Source organism: Anomaloglossus baeobatrachus, chromosome 5 (assembly GCF_048569485.1).
Source record: "Anomaloglossus baeobatrachus isolate aAnoBae1 chromosome 5, aAnoBae1.hap1, whole genome shotgun sequence".
In the NCBI taxonomy this organism is placed as follows: Eukaryota; Metazoa; Chordata; class Amphibia; order Anura; family Aromobatidae; genus Anomaloglossus; species Anomaloglossus baeobatrachus.
In genome coordinates this window covers 428492521-428510760 of record NC_134357.1, presented here as the reverse complement: position 1 = coordinate 428510760, position 18240 = coordinate 428492521, and the positions used below count along the sequence as shown (strand labels likewise).

Sequence of the window (18240 nt, the reverse complement as noted above, 5' to 3'; positions counted from 1 at the left end):
TGCCAAGTAATGATAAAATCACTGTTTAATCAGCTGCAGATTATCAAAATTACACTAAGCAGCCCAGTAAGTGACATCACTGGAATCAGGGTCTCTCTACGTTATGCTGCTCTCAGATTAGGTGAAAAACCTGGTGACAGATTCCCTTTAATGCTGAGCTCTGTATAACCCTGTACCACCACTGATTGGCAGCTTCCTGTGTACACTGTGAGTAAGCGGTCAATCAGTGGTGGGGCCAGGGTATAATGACTAGCCTGACTGGCCTGCACACAAGACCAACTCCTGCAGTGATAGCCTCCTGATAATAGAACACTGAATGTATTCAATCTACCGCACAAAGTGACCCATCCATGGTCTTTGCCCCTACATTATGCTCCTCTCTTATTAAATAGTAAAAACCTGTTGAAAAAATAAAATTTAAAAAAGGTGTCGTGTATAAGCTTCCAGCGTGTATGCCAAATGTATCTATAGTGGCCCACATACCTAGGATGTGCCAAAAATGGCATCCTGGCACAAACCAGGCCACTGAGTGTTAGGTTTTGTTTTTTTTTATTAATACTATACTACTATAACTTAAGCTATAATTTGCTGTGCTTTCTTATACAAATGGATTACATTTTAGGATTTTTTATTTTTTTTTTGGGGGGTGGGGGGGGGTCCAATGTAAGCCAAAGTATGCCAAAACACTGGCGAGTGTCATAAGGGTTTATATCAAGAAATGCTCTTCACAAAGAATTATGGCCGCTTTAGAGGACCTAAAAATCGGGAAACAAGTATTCCCGACGCCAGTCCATCTAATCAGGCTGCCAATCACCTCACAAATTGTTTTATGGAGGCATGAAAATCATTGTTAAGGGTAGCACATCACCTTGTGTACACAGGGGATGTGCTGCCAACATCATAATATTCTATGGACCCGACACCATCGTGTTAGCGTGCACGTACAACGTTGGTAAAGAAACACCATTTCCCTACAGATATACCTGCAGGTGTATAGGTGAATAATCATGTCTGGCTGGCTTAATGAAGCAGCGCCTAGAGAGAGAAAATTACATGCTAGGCTGCTTTCACACTACGGTTTTTTTAACATGCGTCACAAACGTTTTTTTGCTAGAAAAGTGGATCCTGTTTTTCCAAAGAAAAACGCATGTGTTATTTTGCAGGATCCTGTCACTTGAAGTTTATGGGCGGGCATTGACGTCCTGTGATCGGGAGTGAGAGTAACTGAACGTGATAGACTGGGAGCCGGCATCTGACAGCTGCGGATGCTGGTAACCAAGGTAAACATCGGGTAACTAAGCAAAGCACTTTGCTTAGTTACCCGATATTTACCTTGGTTACGAGTGTCCGCAGCTGCTAGGAGCCGGGCTGCCTGCTCCCTACACATGTAACCAAGGTAAACATCGGGTAACTAAGAGAAGCGCTTTGCTTGGTTACCCAATATTTACCTTGGTTAGGAGCGTCCGCCGTTCTCAGGCGGGGGAGAGAGAGAGGGAGGGGGAGAGAGAGACTGATCACGCCAGGCTGGTTTCTGCGCATGCTCGGTAGAGCAAGCAGGATCCTGTCTATCAGCATGCCAGCGTTCACATGCGTTTGCGTGCAGTATAGTCAGGATCCAGTGAAAAACAGTATTTGGACACAGCTCAAAAACGCTACAAGTAACGTTTTTGAAAAAAGTTAAAAAACTGCAAGTCGCCGGATCCTCACTATACCGCATGTAAACGCATGTTGACGCGAGTCCATTGCAAATGCACTGAAATGAAAACGCATTTGCACTGGATCCGTTTTTGCGTTAAAAAAAATGTTCATCACGGATGTTAAAAAAACGTAGTGTGAAAGCAGCCTTATTCTCCCATTAGCCACTTACAGCCAGTCATAGGGGCTGAGCAGGGGGCCATTACAGTTACAGCTCACTCTACTATTGACAGTGTGGTGCTCCGTGGCTGAGCTGCCACAAATAATAACTACATGTGTATTTCAAATCTGTATAACATGTATTGCCAGCTTTAATGAATTTCTCTGCTGTTCATTACAAATGCACATTTGTCTACACTCCCTTACTGTTGCTGTTCACTTGAGCTGACAACAAAGCTTGTATGTGCGCCCTAGAAGGAGAAAGGGGAGGAGCTTAGGTCTGAGGTAAATTCAGTAGACAGTTGGCGTTGCTGCCAGGGTGAATGTGTGAGGAGTGTGATATGGAGACGGTCCTGTCCTGAGGTAACTGCATAAATCTCTGGAGGGGCCAGCTACACATTGGCAGGGTATCTGTCCCTAGGCCACCAGGACTTTCAAGGTCAATGTCAAACTGAGAAACAGCCATTAGCCTTTTTATAAGGAGCAGTGAATTGCCTGAGAGCACAGTGACACGTTTGAATCTGGAAATTTCTAGAAGAAATAGTTTTCTTTCAGGATTCAAGTCGCCTACTAGCAGGAAGTGATTAAATATCCCAAGTATTTGTGTCTTGGAAATCCCAGGATTCCAAGACACCTATTCCCAGGCAAAGTAGTAGCAGGAAGAGTACACTACCGCCACACAACAGATAAGCCACACTCATTAGGACAGGAAGAGCCACCATAATTGTGAACGCTGTGAGAAATGTTCTGGAATGTTCTGCAGAGCTCCAATAAAAGCTCCCTGTCCTGTCTCTGGCTGAATTAGGCTGCTTTCACTCATCCGGTTTTTGTTAAGCGGCACAATACGGCGCTTTGCAGAAAAAACGCAACCTTTTTTTTTCCGCCGGTTGCGTTTTTTCCGCATAGACTTGCATTAGCGCCGTATTGCGCCGCATGGCCTTGTGTTGCGTTCGTTTTTTGCCGGATGCGGCATATTTAGCCCATGCGGCGGCCGGATGGAACATTGCCTGGCACGTTTTTTTGTGCGGCGAAAAAAAACGCATTGGGCCGGATCCGGCGCGATGTGCCGCAATTTACAATGCAAGCCTATGGATGCCGGATGCGGCGTCCTGCAGCAAAACCCGCATCCGGCCGCCGGATGCGTTTTTTTGAACTGCGCATGCTCAGTATCAAGCCAAAAACGAACGGGCCGCATGGAAAAACTTGTGCAACGGATCGGGTTTTTTCGCCGCTTCCGTTGGATAGGTTTTTGAGCCGAATTGAGCCGCACTGCAAAAACCGGATGTGTGAAAGCAGCCTTATTCTCTGCTGAACCGTCCTTACCTCAACATCCCCAGAACCCAGCCTAGTTGGGGGGGTAACAACCCTCTGACCTCCAGCAGTGCCTGTTCATACTAAAGCCGAACATCCCAACTGGCATCACAAACTATTTGTTTATTTAATTTTTATCTTCCTCTTATTTTTAAACCTCCATTAGAAAAGCCTCTGCTACATATGTGTGCAGTGCAGGCCATCTCCAGCACATGACCGCTGCAGTCAATCACTTGTCTCAGAGGACTTGTGCGATCTACCTTGGCATGGCTGCTGAGGCCGGTGATTGGTTGCAATGATCGTGTGTAGTAAATGGGATATCAGACCAGCGGAGAGAGGCATCAATGAAGCTCCCACAGGTAAGTTGGGGTTTTTTCAAGCAATACTAACCCAAATGGACAACCATGTTAAAGTCAAGAGTAAAACAGCCTAATTAAAAAGGAAATGCACCAAATTCAGTTACAGAGCCAAGAACGACATCATGGGGAAAGAAAAAAACCTACAATGCAGGGGTTTACATACAGAAACACCATGCATTTGTTAAAACTAATGTTTTAGGAAAAACAGAAATGTTGTACATAACTTCCGGCCTACATGCTGGAAGATTACAGACTATTACATGAAATGCGGCTATACCTATAATGTCTGCACCGTGGCCACTTCACCCCTTACACCCCACTCAGGACAGTGTAATATCCGTCCCTCCACAAGTTATCCAATGCTGAGGCTGCAGATTCCCACATTATAGAGAACAGCTGTGGGAATGACAGGTGCATGTGAAGTGGGGACAGAAGATAGCCCCCATGTCTATAATAATCCCACACTCCAGCAGGACACTGCTGCGTGGTCTATTTATAAGGACCATACTCCAAGTCATCGACTGGATGGGCTTACAAAGAAAGAAAAAAACATTAGAGGGGTCATCTGGACACTTAACATGTTTTTACACATCGCTCAGAATGGTGTGAAATAAAAAGTAGCAATTGTCACCTTACCAATCCCTTTTCACACTTTCTGGGGCTCCCGCTTTGGACTTGCTGCACCATTACAGCTACTGTGGGTGATTGGCTGCAGCAGTCTCATGTTGATCCAGACAGAACAGGCCTAAGTAAGGCACTACATGGTACGTCCATGTACAAACATACATGTATATGAAGTATTGCACATATGACGACTGCTTATACGTCCTAATGTATTACAAGTCAGTATGGGTCACAGAGAGTCAATTAACAAGAATAGGACATCGCAATCTTAGGCTATGTGCGCACGTTGCGTAAATACATGCAGTTACGCTGTGCTTTGTAGCGCAGCGTAACTGCATGCGTCCCCTGCACAGTCTATAGAGATTGTGCAGGGGCCGTGCGCACGTGGCGTCTTAGAGCGCAGCGCTTCAACTGCTGCCCGAAGCGCTGCGTTCTAAGAAGTGACATGTCACTTCTTCCGTGCGCTTTGCCGGTAGCTCTTGCTCTGTCTATGGCAGGAGCTGCAGGCAGAGCGCATGGAATCGACTTTTTTTTTTTCTCTACGGACATTTTCTGCAGCGATTTGAAGCGCACGTGTGCTCTTCAGATCGCTGCAGAAATTTCTGCAGGGCTAGTACGCAATGTGCGCACATAGCCTTACTGTTGGATGACCAGTGGAGTCACGGACCAATGTACTCCTCATTCAACATCTTCAATCAACACGTTTGTACTTATTCTGCTTCCTCTACAGCAGAAATAAATACTTGCCCATGTCTGTTTATGGGAAATTCAGGGGAGACAGCCATCACTGCTTGTTACCTGGAGATACATAAGGGCTATTATAAAAAAAAAAAAAAAATTGATATGTCCCAATCATCGCCAAACGAGCGTTCATAAGAACAGTCATTCCTGATCAACCCATGTAAGCATGCGGCATAATCAGCCATCTAGTTAGCAAACCGCTCATTTGTTAACTGATTGATCCAATGTGCTGCTGACAGTACAAGGTGTCCATAAGACAACCAAAGGTGTTTGGAGCTGTGTGTAGACTGACCCAGTGGACAGAATTGGCTGAAAATTGGTATGTATTCTATACAAGGTATGGGGAAACAGAAGGCAACTTAAGGTTTTTATACAAAAACTCCCGATACCTGTCTCTTTGCCAAATCGTGCGCTGTTAATTTGGTTGTTTTATGAGAATGCCAGGAATGCTACAGCTGCCTTTCATCATTTGAAAAATCTTCACACACGTAGTGGTCCAATGGCTGTCAATTCGCTGAGATAGATGATATGTTTTGAGGCAACAGGGTAAGGCCCCTTTCACACGTCAGTGATTCTGGTACGTTTGTGCTTTTTTTTAAACGTACCAGAATCACTGACATACGCAGACCCATAATGAATGGGTCTGCACACACGTCAGTGATTTGTCAACTGCACGTGTCTCCATGCAGCGTACCCGCGTGTGCGTGATTGCTGCACGGAGACATGTCCATTTTTTTCTGGCATCACTGATGTTCCACGGACCACGCAGTGGTGTGGTCCGTGAAACACGTGCCAGAAAAAAAACGTACTTTTAAAATAAAAAACATTTTAACTCACCCGGCGTCCAGCGATGTCCTCTGCAGCCCGTGCAGCTTGCTCCTTCTGTGTTGGCTGATTACTGTCGCGCATATTCATTATGCGCGACACAGCCGACCCGGAAGCAGCTGCTGCAGGGGTCACCGCCGGCCGGATGCTGCGTCGCGGGAGCGATCAGCACCATGGACAGCGGGAGCGCGCACAGGTGAGTTGTTTTCTAAGTGCAATCACGGGTCACAGAGAACGGAGCCCGGATTGCACTTAGACAACCCACGTGTGCCGTGATTTTCGGCACACGCAGGGACATGTGCGTGTTTTACACGCCAGTGAAAAACGTCACTGTTTTTCACTGACGTGTGAAACGGGCCTTACTGAGAGTTCAGCTAGGGCGACGACCGGTAAGCAAAGAGGTTGTGGAGGACATTGCCACTGCCGTCATGGAACAGGGCACGAACAACCCTGCCGGGAACAGCAGTGCACGCAGTGTTTCCAGGCAATTGGGGTTCCCGTACAACACAGTGTGGAAAGTTCTTCGAAAGGTCTTGAGGGCATACCCATACAAAATTAGCCATCATCAACAACTTCTTCCTCATGACAATGATACCCGCATGATATTTGCATTCATGTTTGTGGCGAGAGTGGAAGCGGATGGCAAATGGCCATGGAATGTTCTGTGGTGCGACAAAGCGCATTTTTACCTGAATGGAACAGTGAACACACAAAACTGTCGCATATGAGCTACCGAAAATCCGCATGCGGTCAAGGGGGTTCTCCGAAGGTAACCGTTTGGTGTGGTTTCACCTCATCATTCATACTCGGACCGTTCTTCTACGAAGAAATGAGGTCAACTGGGGTTGCTACCTGTTCCGTGACAGCAGAGAGATACCAGACAATGCTGGAAACAGTGGCCGTTTCGCAACTCCAACAGCGGCAGTGTCTTCAGACGACCACCTTCATGCATGATGGAGCAGCTCCTCACATCGCAAATCATGTGAAGAACGTTCTGTGTGAAACTTTTCTTGATGACAGGATTTTGAGCCGCTCCATCCCTAACACATGGCCACCGCGTTCGCCCGATCTCAATCATTGTGATTTCTGGTTGTAGGGACACTTGAAAGAGCGTGTTTATCGGGGAAATGTCAATACCCTGGCTGGCCTCAAAGATCGCATCATTTTGTAAGTAAGCACATCCCACCAGACATGTTACACACAAGCGTCAAGCATGTTCTGCATAGGATGAAAATCACCACCATGCATGATGGCGGCCATATTGAACAGTTATGCTAGTCTGTGGAACAATTGTGATATCTCCAATTATTGGCACACTGTTTTTGGACCCTTCGCTCACTGTACAGCGCCACTTTTTCACCTTGTGGGGAGTTTTGGTATAAAAAAATTTTTAAAGATGCCTTCCGTTTCCCCTTGCCTTGAATAGCATACATACCAATTTTCAGCCAATTCTGTCCACTGGGTCAGTCTGCACACGGCTTCAAACACCTTAGGTTATTTTATGGCCACTTTGTATGCGTAAGCAGAGGATGTGCTGCCGAAAACCCGCACACTGTATGGGGACAGAATAATAGTATAAAAGTGGTAAGGTTGCTTAAAGGGGTTGTCCACTACTTTGACAAACCCTTCCAAATGTTTGCACCCGTTAAAATAAATGAAGCCTATACTCACCTCCCATGCCGGCGTTATTCCAGCAGTGCCATCACTCACTCCCCCAGGGACAACATGTGGTTTTTAGGTCACGCAAGCCCCACACCCAATCACAGCTGGTTTCTATCTCCCCGCCTTCAAACGTATAAGTAATCAACAGGAGGCGAGCGGCAGTTGCAGCTCTGCACATTAAAGCTATGTGTGCACGTTGCGTATTTGCATGCAGTTACGCTTCGATCTGCACCGCAACGTAACTGCATGCGTCCCCTGCATAATCTATGAAGATTATGCAGGAGACGTGCACACGTGGCGTATTAGAGCACAGCGCTTTGGCTGCTGCCCGAAGCGTGCGTTCTAAGAAGTGACATGTCACTTCTTTCCTGCACTCTGCATGCAGCCCCCGCTCTGTCTATGGGAGGGGCTGCACTTAGAGCGCATGAAATCGGCTTTTTTTTTCATTACGGACTCTTTCTGCAGCGATTTGAAGCGCACGTGTGCTGTTCAAATCGCTGCAGAAATTTCTGCAGGGCCAGTACGCAACGTGCGCACATAGTCTTAAGTCTATGTGCGCATGTTGAGTATTTGGTGCAGGAATTTTCTGCATCCGATCTGCACCTTCTGGCAGAAAAACGCACCAAAAGACAAATGCAACTAGACACACCTAGAGTTTGGGCACCCCTGGTGACAATTACTGTTATTATGAACAGTTAAGCAAGAGGCATAAAGATGACACATTTCCTTTGTATTTGAGGCAAAAAAAAAAATATTTTCTTCTTTAACATTTTAAAAATTACAAAAAGAAAAGTGTGCTGATGTAAAAGTTTGGGCACCCTTGGAGATTTGTGCTCAGATAACTTTGATCAAGGTTTCAGACATTAGTCAGTTACGGTTATGGCTTGTTCACTTTCATCGTTAGGAAAGGCCAGCTGATGCAAATTTCACAGCTTTATAAAAAGCAAGCCTCCTCTAACCTTGTGCAAAAAAATTTGCAGCCTTGGGCTCTTCTAACCAGTTGCATAGCACTCTGAAAATTGTGGAGGCCCACAAAGCAAAAGGAGTCTATAAGAAGATAGCAAAGAGTTTTCAAGTTGCCCTTTCCTCAGATCAAAATGTAATTAAGAAATGGCAGTTATAACAGGAACAGTGGAGGTCAACAAACTCTGGAAGGCTAAGCAAAATATCTGTGAGAGCTGCTTGTAGGATTGCTAGAGAGGCAAATCAGAACCCCTTTGTCTGCAAAAGATCTTCAGGAAGATTTAGCAGACTCGTTGTGGTACATTGCTCTACTGTTCAGAGACACCTGCACAAATATGGCCTTTGTGAAAGAGTCATCAGAAGAAAACCTCTTCTGCGTCCTCACCCTAAAATTCAGCAGCGTCAGAAGTATGCAAAAGAACATCTAAACAAGCCTAATGCATTTTGGAAACAAGTCCTGTGGACCGATGAGGTTAAAATATAACTCTTTGGCCACAATGATCAAAGGTATGGTGTGGAGGAAAAAAAAAGGCACAGAATTTCAGAAAAAAATATCTCACCAACCATTAAGCATGGGATGGACCCAATCATGCTTTGGGGTTGTGTTGCAGCCAATGGCACAGGGAACATTTCACGGGTAGAAGGAAAAATGGATTCAATGTAATTTGTTACAAATTCTTGATGCAAACATAACACCATCTGTAAAAAAGCTGACGTTAAAAAGGATGGCTTCTAAAAATGGATAATGACCCTAAACACGTCAAAATTAATAGAATATCTCAAAAGGCGCTAACTGGAGGTTTTACAGTGGCCCTTACAGTCCCCTGATCTGATCATCATTGAAAATCAGTGGCTAGACCTCAAAAGAGCAGTGCATGCAACATGACCAGGAATCTCTCAGAACTGGAAGAGGTTTCCAAGGAAGAATGGATGAAAATCCCTCAAATAAGAATTGAAAGACTCTTCACTGCCACAAAAAGTGTTTACAAGCTGTGATACTTGCCAAAAGGGGGAGCTACTAGGTGTTAACCATGCAGAGTGCTGAAACTTTTACATTGGCCCATTTTCCTTTTTTATTTTTAAAATGTAAAAAATGACTTTTTGCCTAAAATAGAAAAGAAATGTGTGATCTTTAACTTTATGCCCTTTAGGCTATGTGCCCACGGGACTCTGTATCTGCGGATTTTTCTGCAGCTAAATCCGCAGCATTCCCCTGGAATCCGCACCTTTTCATAGGTGCTGATTTTGTGCGGATTTTGCGATTTTTTTTTTTTACATTCAATTGAATAGGCAAAATCCGCAGGTAAATGCGCAATAATTGACATGCTGCAGATTTTTCCGCACGGAAATCCGCATAATTTCCGCTGCGGAAAAATCCGCAGCGTGGGCACAGCATTTCCCAAATGCCATAGAAATGGCTGGGGAGCAGCTGTGCTGCAAATTTCTGAAAAATCTGCGGCATTTCCGAGAGAAATCCGCGGCAAAATCCACGCATTTTCCGCAGCGTGGGCACATAGCCTCAGAGATCATTTCATCTTCAACTTGCTTAACTGTTCACAATAACAGCAATTTTGACCAGGGGTGCCCAAACTTTTACAAGCCACTATAAGTGAAGAGCTCCTTAAAAAAAAAACTCACAATGTTTTATGTTCTAAACCTATATAAATATATATGTAACGTGATGAAAGAACAGTAATATAATCACCGCTCGCCGATTTCCCCCACCACTCTACACCGCTTCTTATGCATGCAACTGAGATTCGGACTCACCGGGTCACACGGTATGAGCCAGATGTTGATTTTAACAAAGTCTAGCCTTATTCTGATGCTCCATAAGCCTAAACTGTAAAAATGACACGTGACTCACACAGACCCCATTCTGATCCAGCAACTCAGAATAGCCATCGCGTGAGGTCCAGAGTGGTGCTGGAAACTGGTGAAGATGGCGATCTGTCAGTATATTACCACACGTACACTATATTAATTGTATATTTGCACAGATTTAGGGAATAAAAAAAAAAAATGTGAAAGTGCTGCTTCACCTAATGAGTACAAAATGGATACTGTTAGGGGATAGTAATAACATCTAAGGCTAAATTCAGTCCCTGAGGAGGCTGACTATGCTTTACTGTACAGCCTGAGGAGCATTATATTCCAAGTACGAGCTCTGAGGTAATGTCATGAAGGAATATAACAGGACATCTCTTTCTAATAAAGATATACTGCTATATGCCTTTGATTTTCCTTTATGAATCCAACAATAACAAAAAACTAATAAAAATAAAATTAGCGGCATTCCAAAGTGTAATATTGCCACAAAATGGGGCTGAACAGAGGCAAACTGATTACTATGAATCCGTATGATTTGCAGCCTACCCTAAAAGCTCCATACACACTGCTCTGCATTCAGAAAAATACAAGTCTTCTGTAGATTAACGCATTATGGCTCCATACACCCGCCATAACACTGCACCTGTAGATTTCAAGAGGGTGATTTAGACATACACCACTGCAGGTAAGGGTACTTTCACACTTGCGTTGTTTTCCTTCAGTTGCAATCCGCAGTTTTGGAAAACTGCGGAATCCGTTAGCAGATTCCACTACCTCCCATAGACTTGTATGGATGACGGATTGCGAGTGATGGACCTGCGTTGCTTCCGCTGGGCGATGCTACATTGCTTCCGCCGGGTGTAAGGAACACAGCATGTAACTTTTTTGAGCAGCGCAATCCGTAGGATTTCGCTGCGGATGCTCTCTCTGGCTCGCTGCACACATAACCAGGGTACACATCGGGTTACTAAGCAATGTGCTTTGCCTAGTTACCCGATATTTACCCTGGCTACGGGTGCAAAGAGCCAGCACTAAGCGGTGTAAGCTGGTAACCAAGGTAAATATCGGGTAACCAAGCAAAGTGCTTTGCTTAGTTACCCGATATTTACCCTGGCTACGTGTGCAGGGAGCTCGACACTTCCCCGCTCGGCTCCTCCCCCTCCCGCAGTCTGCATGTACACACACACACACACACAACCTTCCCCCAGCCATGCATCCCCGCGGCACTGATGTCCTCAGCGCCATGGCCCCGCTTGGCTCCACCCACCCCGACCCCCGCACACATTCTTGGCGGCTGAGCGATCAGCCGGCAACCGGCTGCAGTGAGCGATCAGCGGATCAGCCGGCGACCGGCTGCAGTGAGCGATCAGCGGATCAGCCGGCGACCGGCTGCAGTGAGCGATCAGCGGATCAGCCGGCGACCGGCTGCAGTGAGCGATCAGCGGATCAGCCGGCGACCGGCTGCAGTGAGCGATCAGCGGATCAGCCGGCGACCGGCTGCAGTGAGCGATCAGCTGATCGTTCACAATAGTCTGCCTCTGGTAAAACTGTAAAAAAAGAAAAAAAAAAAAAAAGATTACGTAGTTTTGCACGATCCGTTGTGCCACTAAATGCAACACATCCATTGCATCCGTCACACAACGCAAGTGTGAAACTAGTCTAATAGAGCCACGGTCAGAACTGGTTCAAAGGGAATGTGAAGTATAAAGAGTCTTCCACTTCTCCTTCCCACTTCTGACTTTGGGGGGGGGGGGGGGGGGAAGACATGCAAAATACTTTTCTAGAAAACTGTGTGAAACTATCCTTAAAGAGGTTGTCCAGCCGTTTGACAATGATATCCTATCATTCGAATACTGTAAGATCAGATCGGCGGAGTTGCGAGTGTCAGAAACCAACTGACTTTATATTGCTACCTATCTGAACAATAGGTCATCCACATTATATGCCCAAGAACCTTTCTAAAGACCTGCTCCAGAGTTTTGTTTTTTTATTGTACCGCTGGAGTGGTGCTGTAAATTTAAGTCCCCTGACCCCTGTCTTATTCTCACCTTCCACCCCTGCTCCTGACTGTCTCCTCTGATTTTTGACCTGCTGTTAGCTTCAGTGTTTCATGGAGCGTTCCAGAGATCACAACTCAATACAAGTCTATGAGGGCCTTGTTATGGCTCTTATAGAGTTACAATAAGACCTTGTGACAATCCTTCTGACTTCCAGCCAGTCACAAGTTACTGCCGTAAGATGGACCCGCAGCATCAGAAAAAGGTGAAGCCACAGGAAGGCGAGTATATGACAGGGGGCTTACATTTAAAAGGGAACCTATCACCAGATGTGTCCCTTATAAACTGTCTTCGCCCTTTCCCTGCACTTTACAGTATTTTTCTCCCCCCTCAGCAGGGCAAAGAGAAGTGCCAGAGGGCAGGAGCGCAATGAAGGAATCATCCACATGAAGCAAGTTTAGATGGATTACAGTACTTCTGGGTGATGGTGCTCAAGGAGGATCCAGTCCTATGTATGAGTAATAGTAGAACTTAGCACTCAAATCAATTTTGTAATTTTATATTTTATTGTGGGTAATCCAAACTAAAACATTTCGGTCCAAAAAATAGGACCCTCGTCATTGTTCAGGGAGAGGAGCACGGATGAGTGTCAGTAAGAGCAAGCGCTGTGAGTTGCGGCGTCCACCGCAGAAAAATGAAAGATCTTCGTTAATTTCCTACAGGACAATTCCACTCCCTCTCCTCAGACACAAAGTTGGAGGAGAGATGGATGAGACATGCTTATTTTAAAGCCCAATCCTTTTGCAATTTTTTGGGCGATGAGCTACTACATCCGAGCTGTGGGGCAGCGGCTTACTACTATCCTCTCCCCATATATGAATCCTAATGTATGGACTACGGAAAGACATCAGCTACCTTAGGTAGGCACTAAGTAAGGCCTACTCTACTGGATACTATAGTATAGACGTATTCTCCCCTAGCAACATCACTTCCGGGGTTAATGTTTCTGACCCAGTGTGCAGTATGGGAGCACAGAGTAGCAGCTTTATAGTACAATTCCATGTACCTTTGCACCACTTTCAGACCCACTTAAAAACAAAATGGGAGGGGACCCCTTTAATAGGACGTTGCCTATAGCAATGAATCAGACTTCTTACATGTCATGCCCATACAGAATTCCACAAGTTGAATACCGTATATACAAATGTAGATGTGCTCAGTCCGCGGGCGTTATCGTTCTCCACATCTTCCTGAACAGCAGAGACCATTGCCCCCATGGGACACTGCTCAATCTGCGAAGCACTTTGACTCAAACTCAGTAATGGCATCTGATGTAACGTCAGGGGCATAGGACACGCTACTGATAAAAGCCAGCCGAGGAGCCGGCCAGTACAAAGGCTTATGTGGCAGCAGCGTCTCGCTGCGCTTTATCTTTTGTTACGTCCGCTGTATGGTAATGACAACCAGAAAGGACATGAACATGACAAGGGGGCACTGCTGAATCAATGCATAAAAATTACAAAAAGAAAAACACAAAAAGTCCTAGCAACATCCTGTCAAGGCAATAAAAATTAAATGCAGCCATTTCCGTTTCTGAGAACACTGGCTGACAACCAGTACGGCCGCCATTACACCGCAGTTTCAAATGCTGAGGGATTATAATCCTGTCAGGTTATCCAAGGCTACAACTCTGTATAATATGTAGCAGTATGTGGGCAATCAGTGTTTTATAACCCCCTATCATTGCAGTATTAGGAGCCATGTGGAATGCTGCTCAGCTAAGGCCTCATTCAGAGGTAATGAGTAGTGATGAGCGGGCACTACCATGTTCGGGATTCAGTACTTGTAACCAGCAGTTTGATGTTCGGATGGGCGCAACTTGTGTACTGAGTATAATGGAAGTCAATGGGGAATCAAGTATTTTTCTGGAAAATTACCTAGAAAAATGCTTGGGAGTTCCCCATTGACTTCCATTATACTCGAGAACTCAATTCGTGCCCATCCAGGCGTCCAACTGCCCGTAACGATTACTGAGCACCCGAGCATGGTAGTGCCCGCTCATCACTAGTAATGATATGTATTATGGTGACAAGTACCAGCCTGACCGTGATTTTCATGGTCAAAAGTAACAGCATTATGTTAGTTGGGGTCAGGCCCAGTTTTGTGGCCATATTACAGATATTGGCATATTGTAGCGTATGTATATTTGAATAGAAAATTGCCCACATTGTAGCGTCCTGAATGAGGTCTGAGGCAGAGTCCACTTCACATTTCCAGAAAATACTCTGATGTATACATGACAACATACAGCAATAGGGGGCAAGCGGCTTGTAATGGGATCCATCAGTCATGATGTCCTTCATTTACTGGAAAAACGCTTTGTCTGCAGCTCACTACATCAAAGGCTTCATTTTGAGCCTACCATCTTCTATGCCAGATATAATAATGCAGAGCGCAGATTATTATTTTCTGCAACTGATGGACCCCATTTTAAACTAACGTTGTAAAGTTGGTGCAAGTGTATATATGAGCCAGTCCAGTGGCCACATTGGTGATCTGTGGCTCCTGATCGGGAGTTCGGTCAGCCATGTCCTACTTGCCAACATCTGTGTCATCTGATTTGATTAGCATGCCTGCATGATAGATAGATAGATGAGCTGTATCAGGTAAGAGTTGGTCCTCCGGGCTCCCGTCCGGCAGCCACAGATTACCGATGGTGCCGCTGGACCAGGTCCTGCACCTTTATCTTCCCCATCTATAGTGGTCTGTTAATGTTGGATATCTATTCCCACAAAACAGCAGTGTGGAGAAATATGTTTAAATGCATCATTTTGTACCTTCTATACCACACAAACATTTTTCTTGAACCTGTATTGCAAAACGTATATATAATTTACCCAAAGTGTGCATATATATTACATAGATTTGTAGTCTATAATATAGCAGCTGCTCTACACCTGGTAAGTTCCCACCTGCTGTAGTACTACATGCCCAATCACACAGTGTAACCCTAGATACAAAGAAGCCTGGTACCAAACGTGTTCTAATGCTTCATGCATTCCTATACACGGGGAACTCTACGAGGGCTCCCCATAGACCCCACCGACGATTACATCTAAGAGAAAATAATTGGACTATATATAGTGCAGCGGATAGGAGACACATGAATCATTGCTTTTCTTAGCTGTATTAAGTGTTCTGCTCTGGTTGTAGTAAGGACTGGGAATAAACCCAATACTATGCTAATGGGAGCAGGCCGAGGGGCCGGAGGGTCACACTGCAGCGTATTGAGAACGGGTCACAGGGGCAACTCCTGTAATATGGGAGAGTGTACATACATGTATAATGTGAGTGTGGAAATTATATAGGTGTGTGAGATTGTTTGTATGCATACACATATATCACCCGATTTTCATCAAGAAAACAATATATTCAGCCTAATTGTCATCCGCATGTAATTTGTTTCCATACATCATCAGTTATTAGACTTTATAAAACCAAATAGTTTCCTATATTCAAGAATTGTTTTGACACTAAAAATCGGAGACCGTACAGATGATCCGTATGAGATCCGATTTTTTTCTGCATACACTTGAATGGGCGTCACTCATCCAACATACGGAAGAAACAGCGCATGATGGCATTTTTTTCTCATGAGCAGAGTTGGTCTATGAAAAGAAAACGGTCACGTGAGCAGCCTAACTGGGAAAAACGTGTCCATACGATGCTGTACGGGGTCAGTGTTTTCACGGATGGCACTCGGACTGACAATACGGGTGTGTGTATTATATATGATGGAGACAGTGTGAGCGAGCGGCAGCAAGAGAGCGCGACACAGCACGCAACAGGGAGAGCGCGCGAGAGTGTGCGACAGTGAGTTCGCGACAGCAAAAGCGCATATACATTTGCGTATAGTAGCACATTGCAATTCTGCTGTCATTGGCAAATTATACAATCTGCACACGACAGGGATTTATTATAGGGTATAAATAGGTTACAGGGTGTCAGGGACAGATATGAAGCAATGAGTCCTTAAAGCTGGGTCATCACCTGGATTTCAGTGTGTCAGGGCTGGTGTGCGAACATCCTATTATAATCTGGGAGTGTGATATATATACATACACAAACATTATATGCAGTCACATGTCCACATACATCATATAGGACAAGCCCCCATACACACACATTTTATATATATATATTATATATATATATATATACATACATACATACATACACACACACACACACACATGTGTGGCTATGACTTGCCGCATGCACTGATGACATAAGTGATGAGCAGACCCTGTGTACAGCCCATATATAATCCGCACACATGACATTAGTCCCCTAATGCTGTGCAATCCCCCATGGGCGGGGAAGCCTCGTGCCGCCCGTCCTTCTCCAGCCCCTGCACCCCCGGGTACCCCCATCCCCCTCTGTGCCCGGGCGGACGCCGCCCCAGGGCTCCTCACCTTTAAATTTGAGCTCGTGCTGAGGCTCCAGGACAAGGACCTGCTCGGATTTGGCCATGTCTCCTGTGGGGTGCTCTCCGGGAGGGGCAGTGCATGCAGCGGTCAGGGGGTGCTCAGGGCCTGTGCAGTGAGCAGTGCAGGAGCTGGTGATGCAGCAAAGCGGCGGAGGGCGGAGGCTGCTGACGTCACGCACTGCAAGGCCCTGGGCAATAGTCCGCCCGCCGCGCATGCGCAGCAGATGGGGCGGGGTAGAGGAAGGAGGAGGAGGGCTGACTGCAGGGGACACGCAGGGCAAAAGCCGTGTGACGGGAGCAGCGTTCACTGCGCATGTCTGTGCTCCGCTGTATACATAATATAGTGCCCGCACACAACATGGTGGACACATTCGTAGAATTGTTTAGATTAAACTTTAACCCTTTAATAGTACAGCAATTGTTATATTATTATAATGTCCGTCTACACCTGTGAGGGATTGCTTTGGGGGGGTTTATTTTGGAGCTAGGTTGTATCTTTGGCACCATTTTGGGATACTTCGCTGTTTTGTGCAGTTTTTAAGACACTGTTTTGTCTTGTACTTTGATTTTTTTTTCCACCAAACTCATGAAAAATGGCAGAAACAGTCACACAGGTCATGAATTGTGACCAAAGCAGAAAATGCTCTTTATTTCTGTCTTTAACCATTTTAAAAATCATCTAAAAAAAAAAAGTCGCCTCTTCAGCTGAAATGTCGCAACATTTGCTCCCTAACATCAGACGGACATAATATGACTCCTCGGCACTCTGGAGCACTTTTATGCAAACGTTTTGCAACTTTTTAAAAGTCACATTTGATTAATCAACAGAAAACGTGGAGAACCCAAAATCCAACCCATAGTAACGAACTAAAAATAGAAGAACTCTTATAAGATCTAGACGTTAAAAAAGGCGTAAATAACAAGAATAAGATGAAAAACAGCCAGAAAACACCAAAAATTATTAAAAAAAAAAAAAGTCACAATAATGCAATAATGAATTGGGCTCATCAGAGTGTTAGCCCGCGTTAAAATAAAACCACTTATACTCAGAACCAGTGGTACCAGCACCATTCCAGCGGTGTTATCACTCACTCTTGCAGGGCTGACCTGATGTTACATCTCAATAGCTCTGCACCCAGTTGGCTTCACCCTTTCCATCTATGGACTTCTCAAATATCAGAGGAAGTCAGTGGTCATCCACATCACTGTCTTCCTATTGATGCCCTCCTGCAGTTCAGCCACTCTGACACTTCCTCCCTCCCCAGGCCGCACAGAAGGGTAGCCAGGTTTACTATGGTTCTTCAAGATACGCCCATCTAAATGTGTAGCGCCCCTGAAGCCATCAGGTAGCTACAAGGTACAGCATCCCTAACAGGATGCAGGGCCTACCCCCTAGGGACCCAGAAAACCAGTGCCGGTAACAACCAAACACTCCAGATAATCCCTGTTTTTCCCCAAAATCCCCCATAGAATGGTACCAGGCTAGGGTCGGACCAATTGATGGCCGCCTAGAGGTGGAGCCAATCCAGTCCACTAGACGAACAGGTGGGAGGAGCAGACAGTGAAAAGACAGGAGTCGAGAGGA

The 18240-nt window shown here is 45.4% G+C and overlaps 1 protein-coding gene across 1 annotated transcript in view; it reads right to left on the bottom strand.

Moving 5' to 3' along the window:
* The window catches only part of VAPB (VAMP associated protein B and C), a 99654-nt gene extending 82811 nt beyond the window's left edge, over positions 1-16843 (bottom strand). Inside the window, exon 1 of the mRNA XM_075350355.1 lies at positions 16642-16843. Coding sequence (XP_075206470.1) covers positions 16642-16699 — 58 coding nt within the window. The 5' untranslated portion in view covers positions 16700-16843. The remainder of the gene's footprint in view (positions 1-16641) is intronic.
* Positions 16844-18240: the final 1397 nt, after the last annotated feature.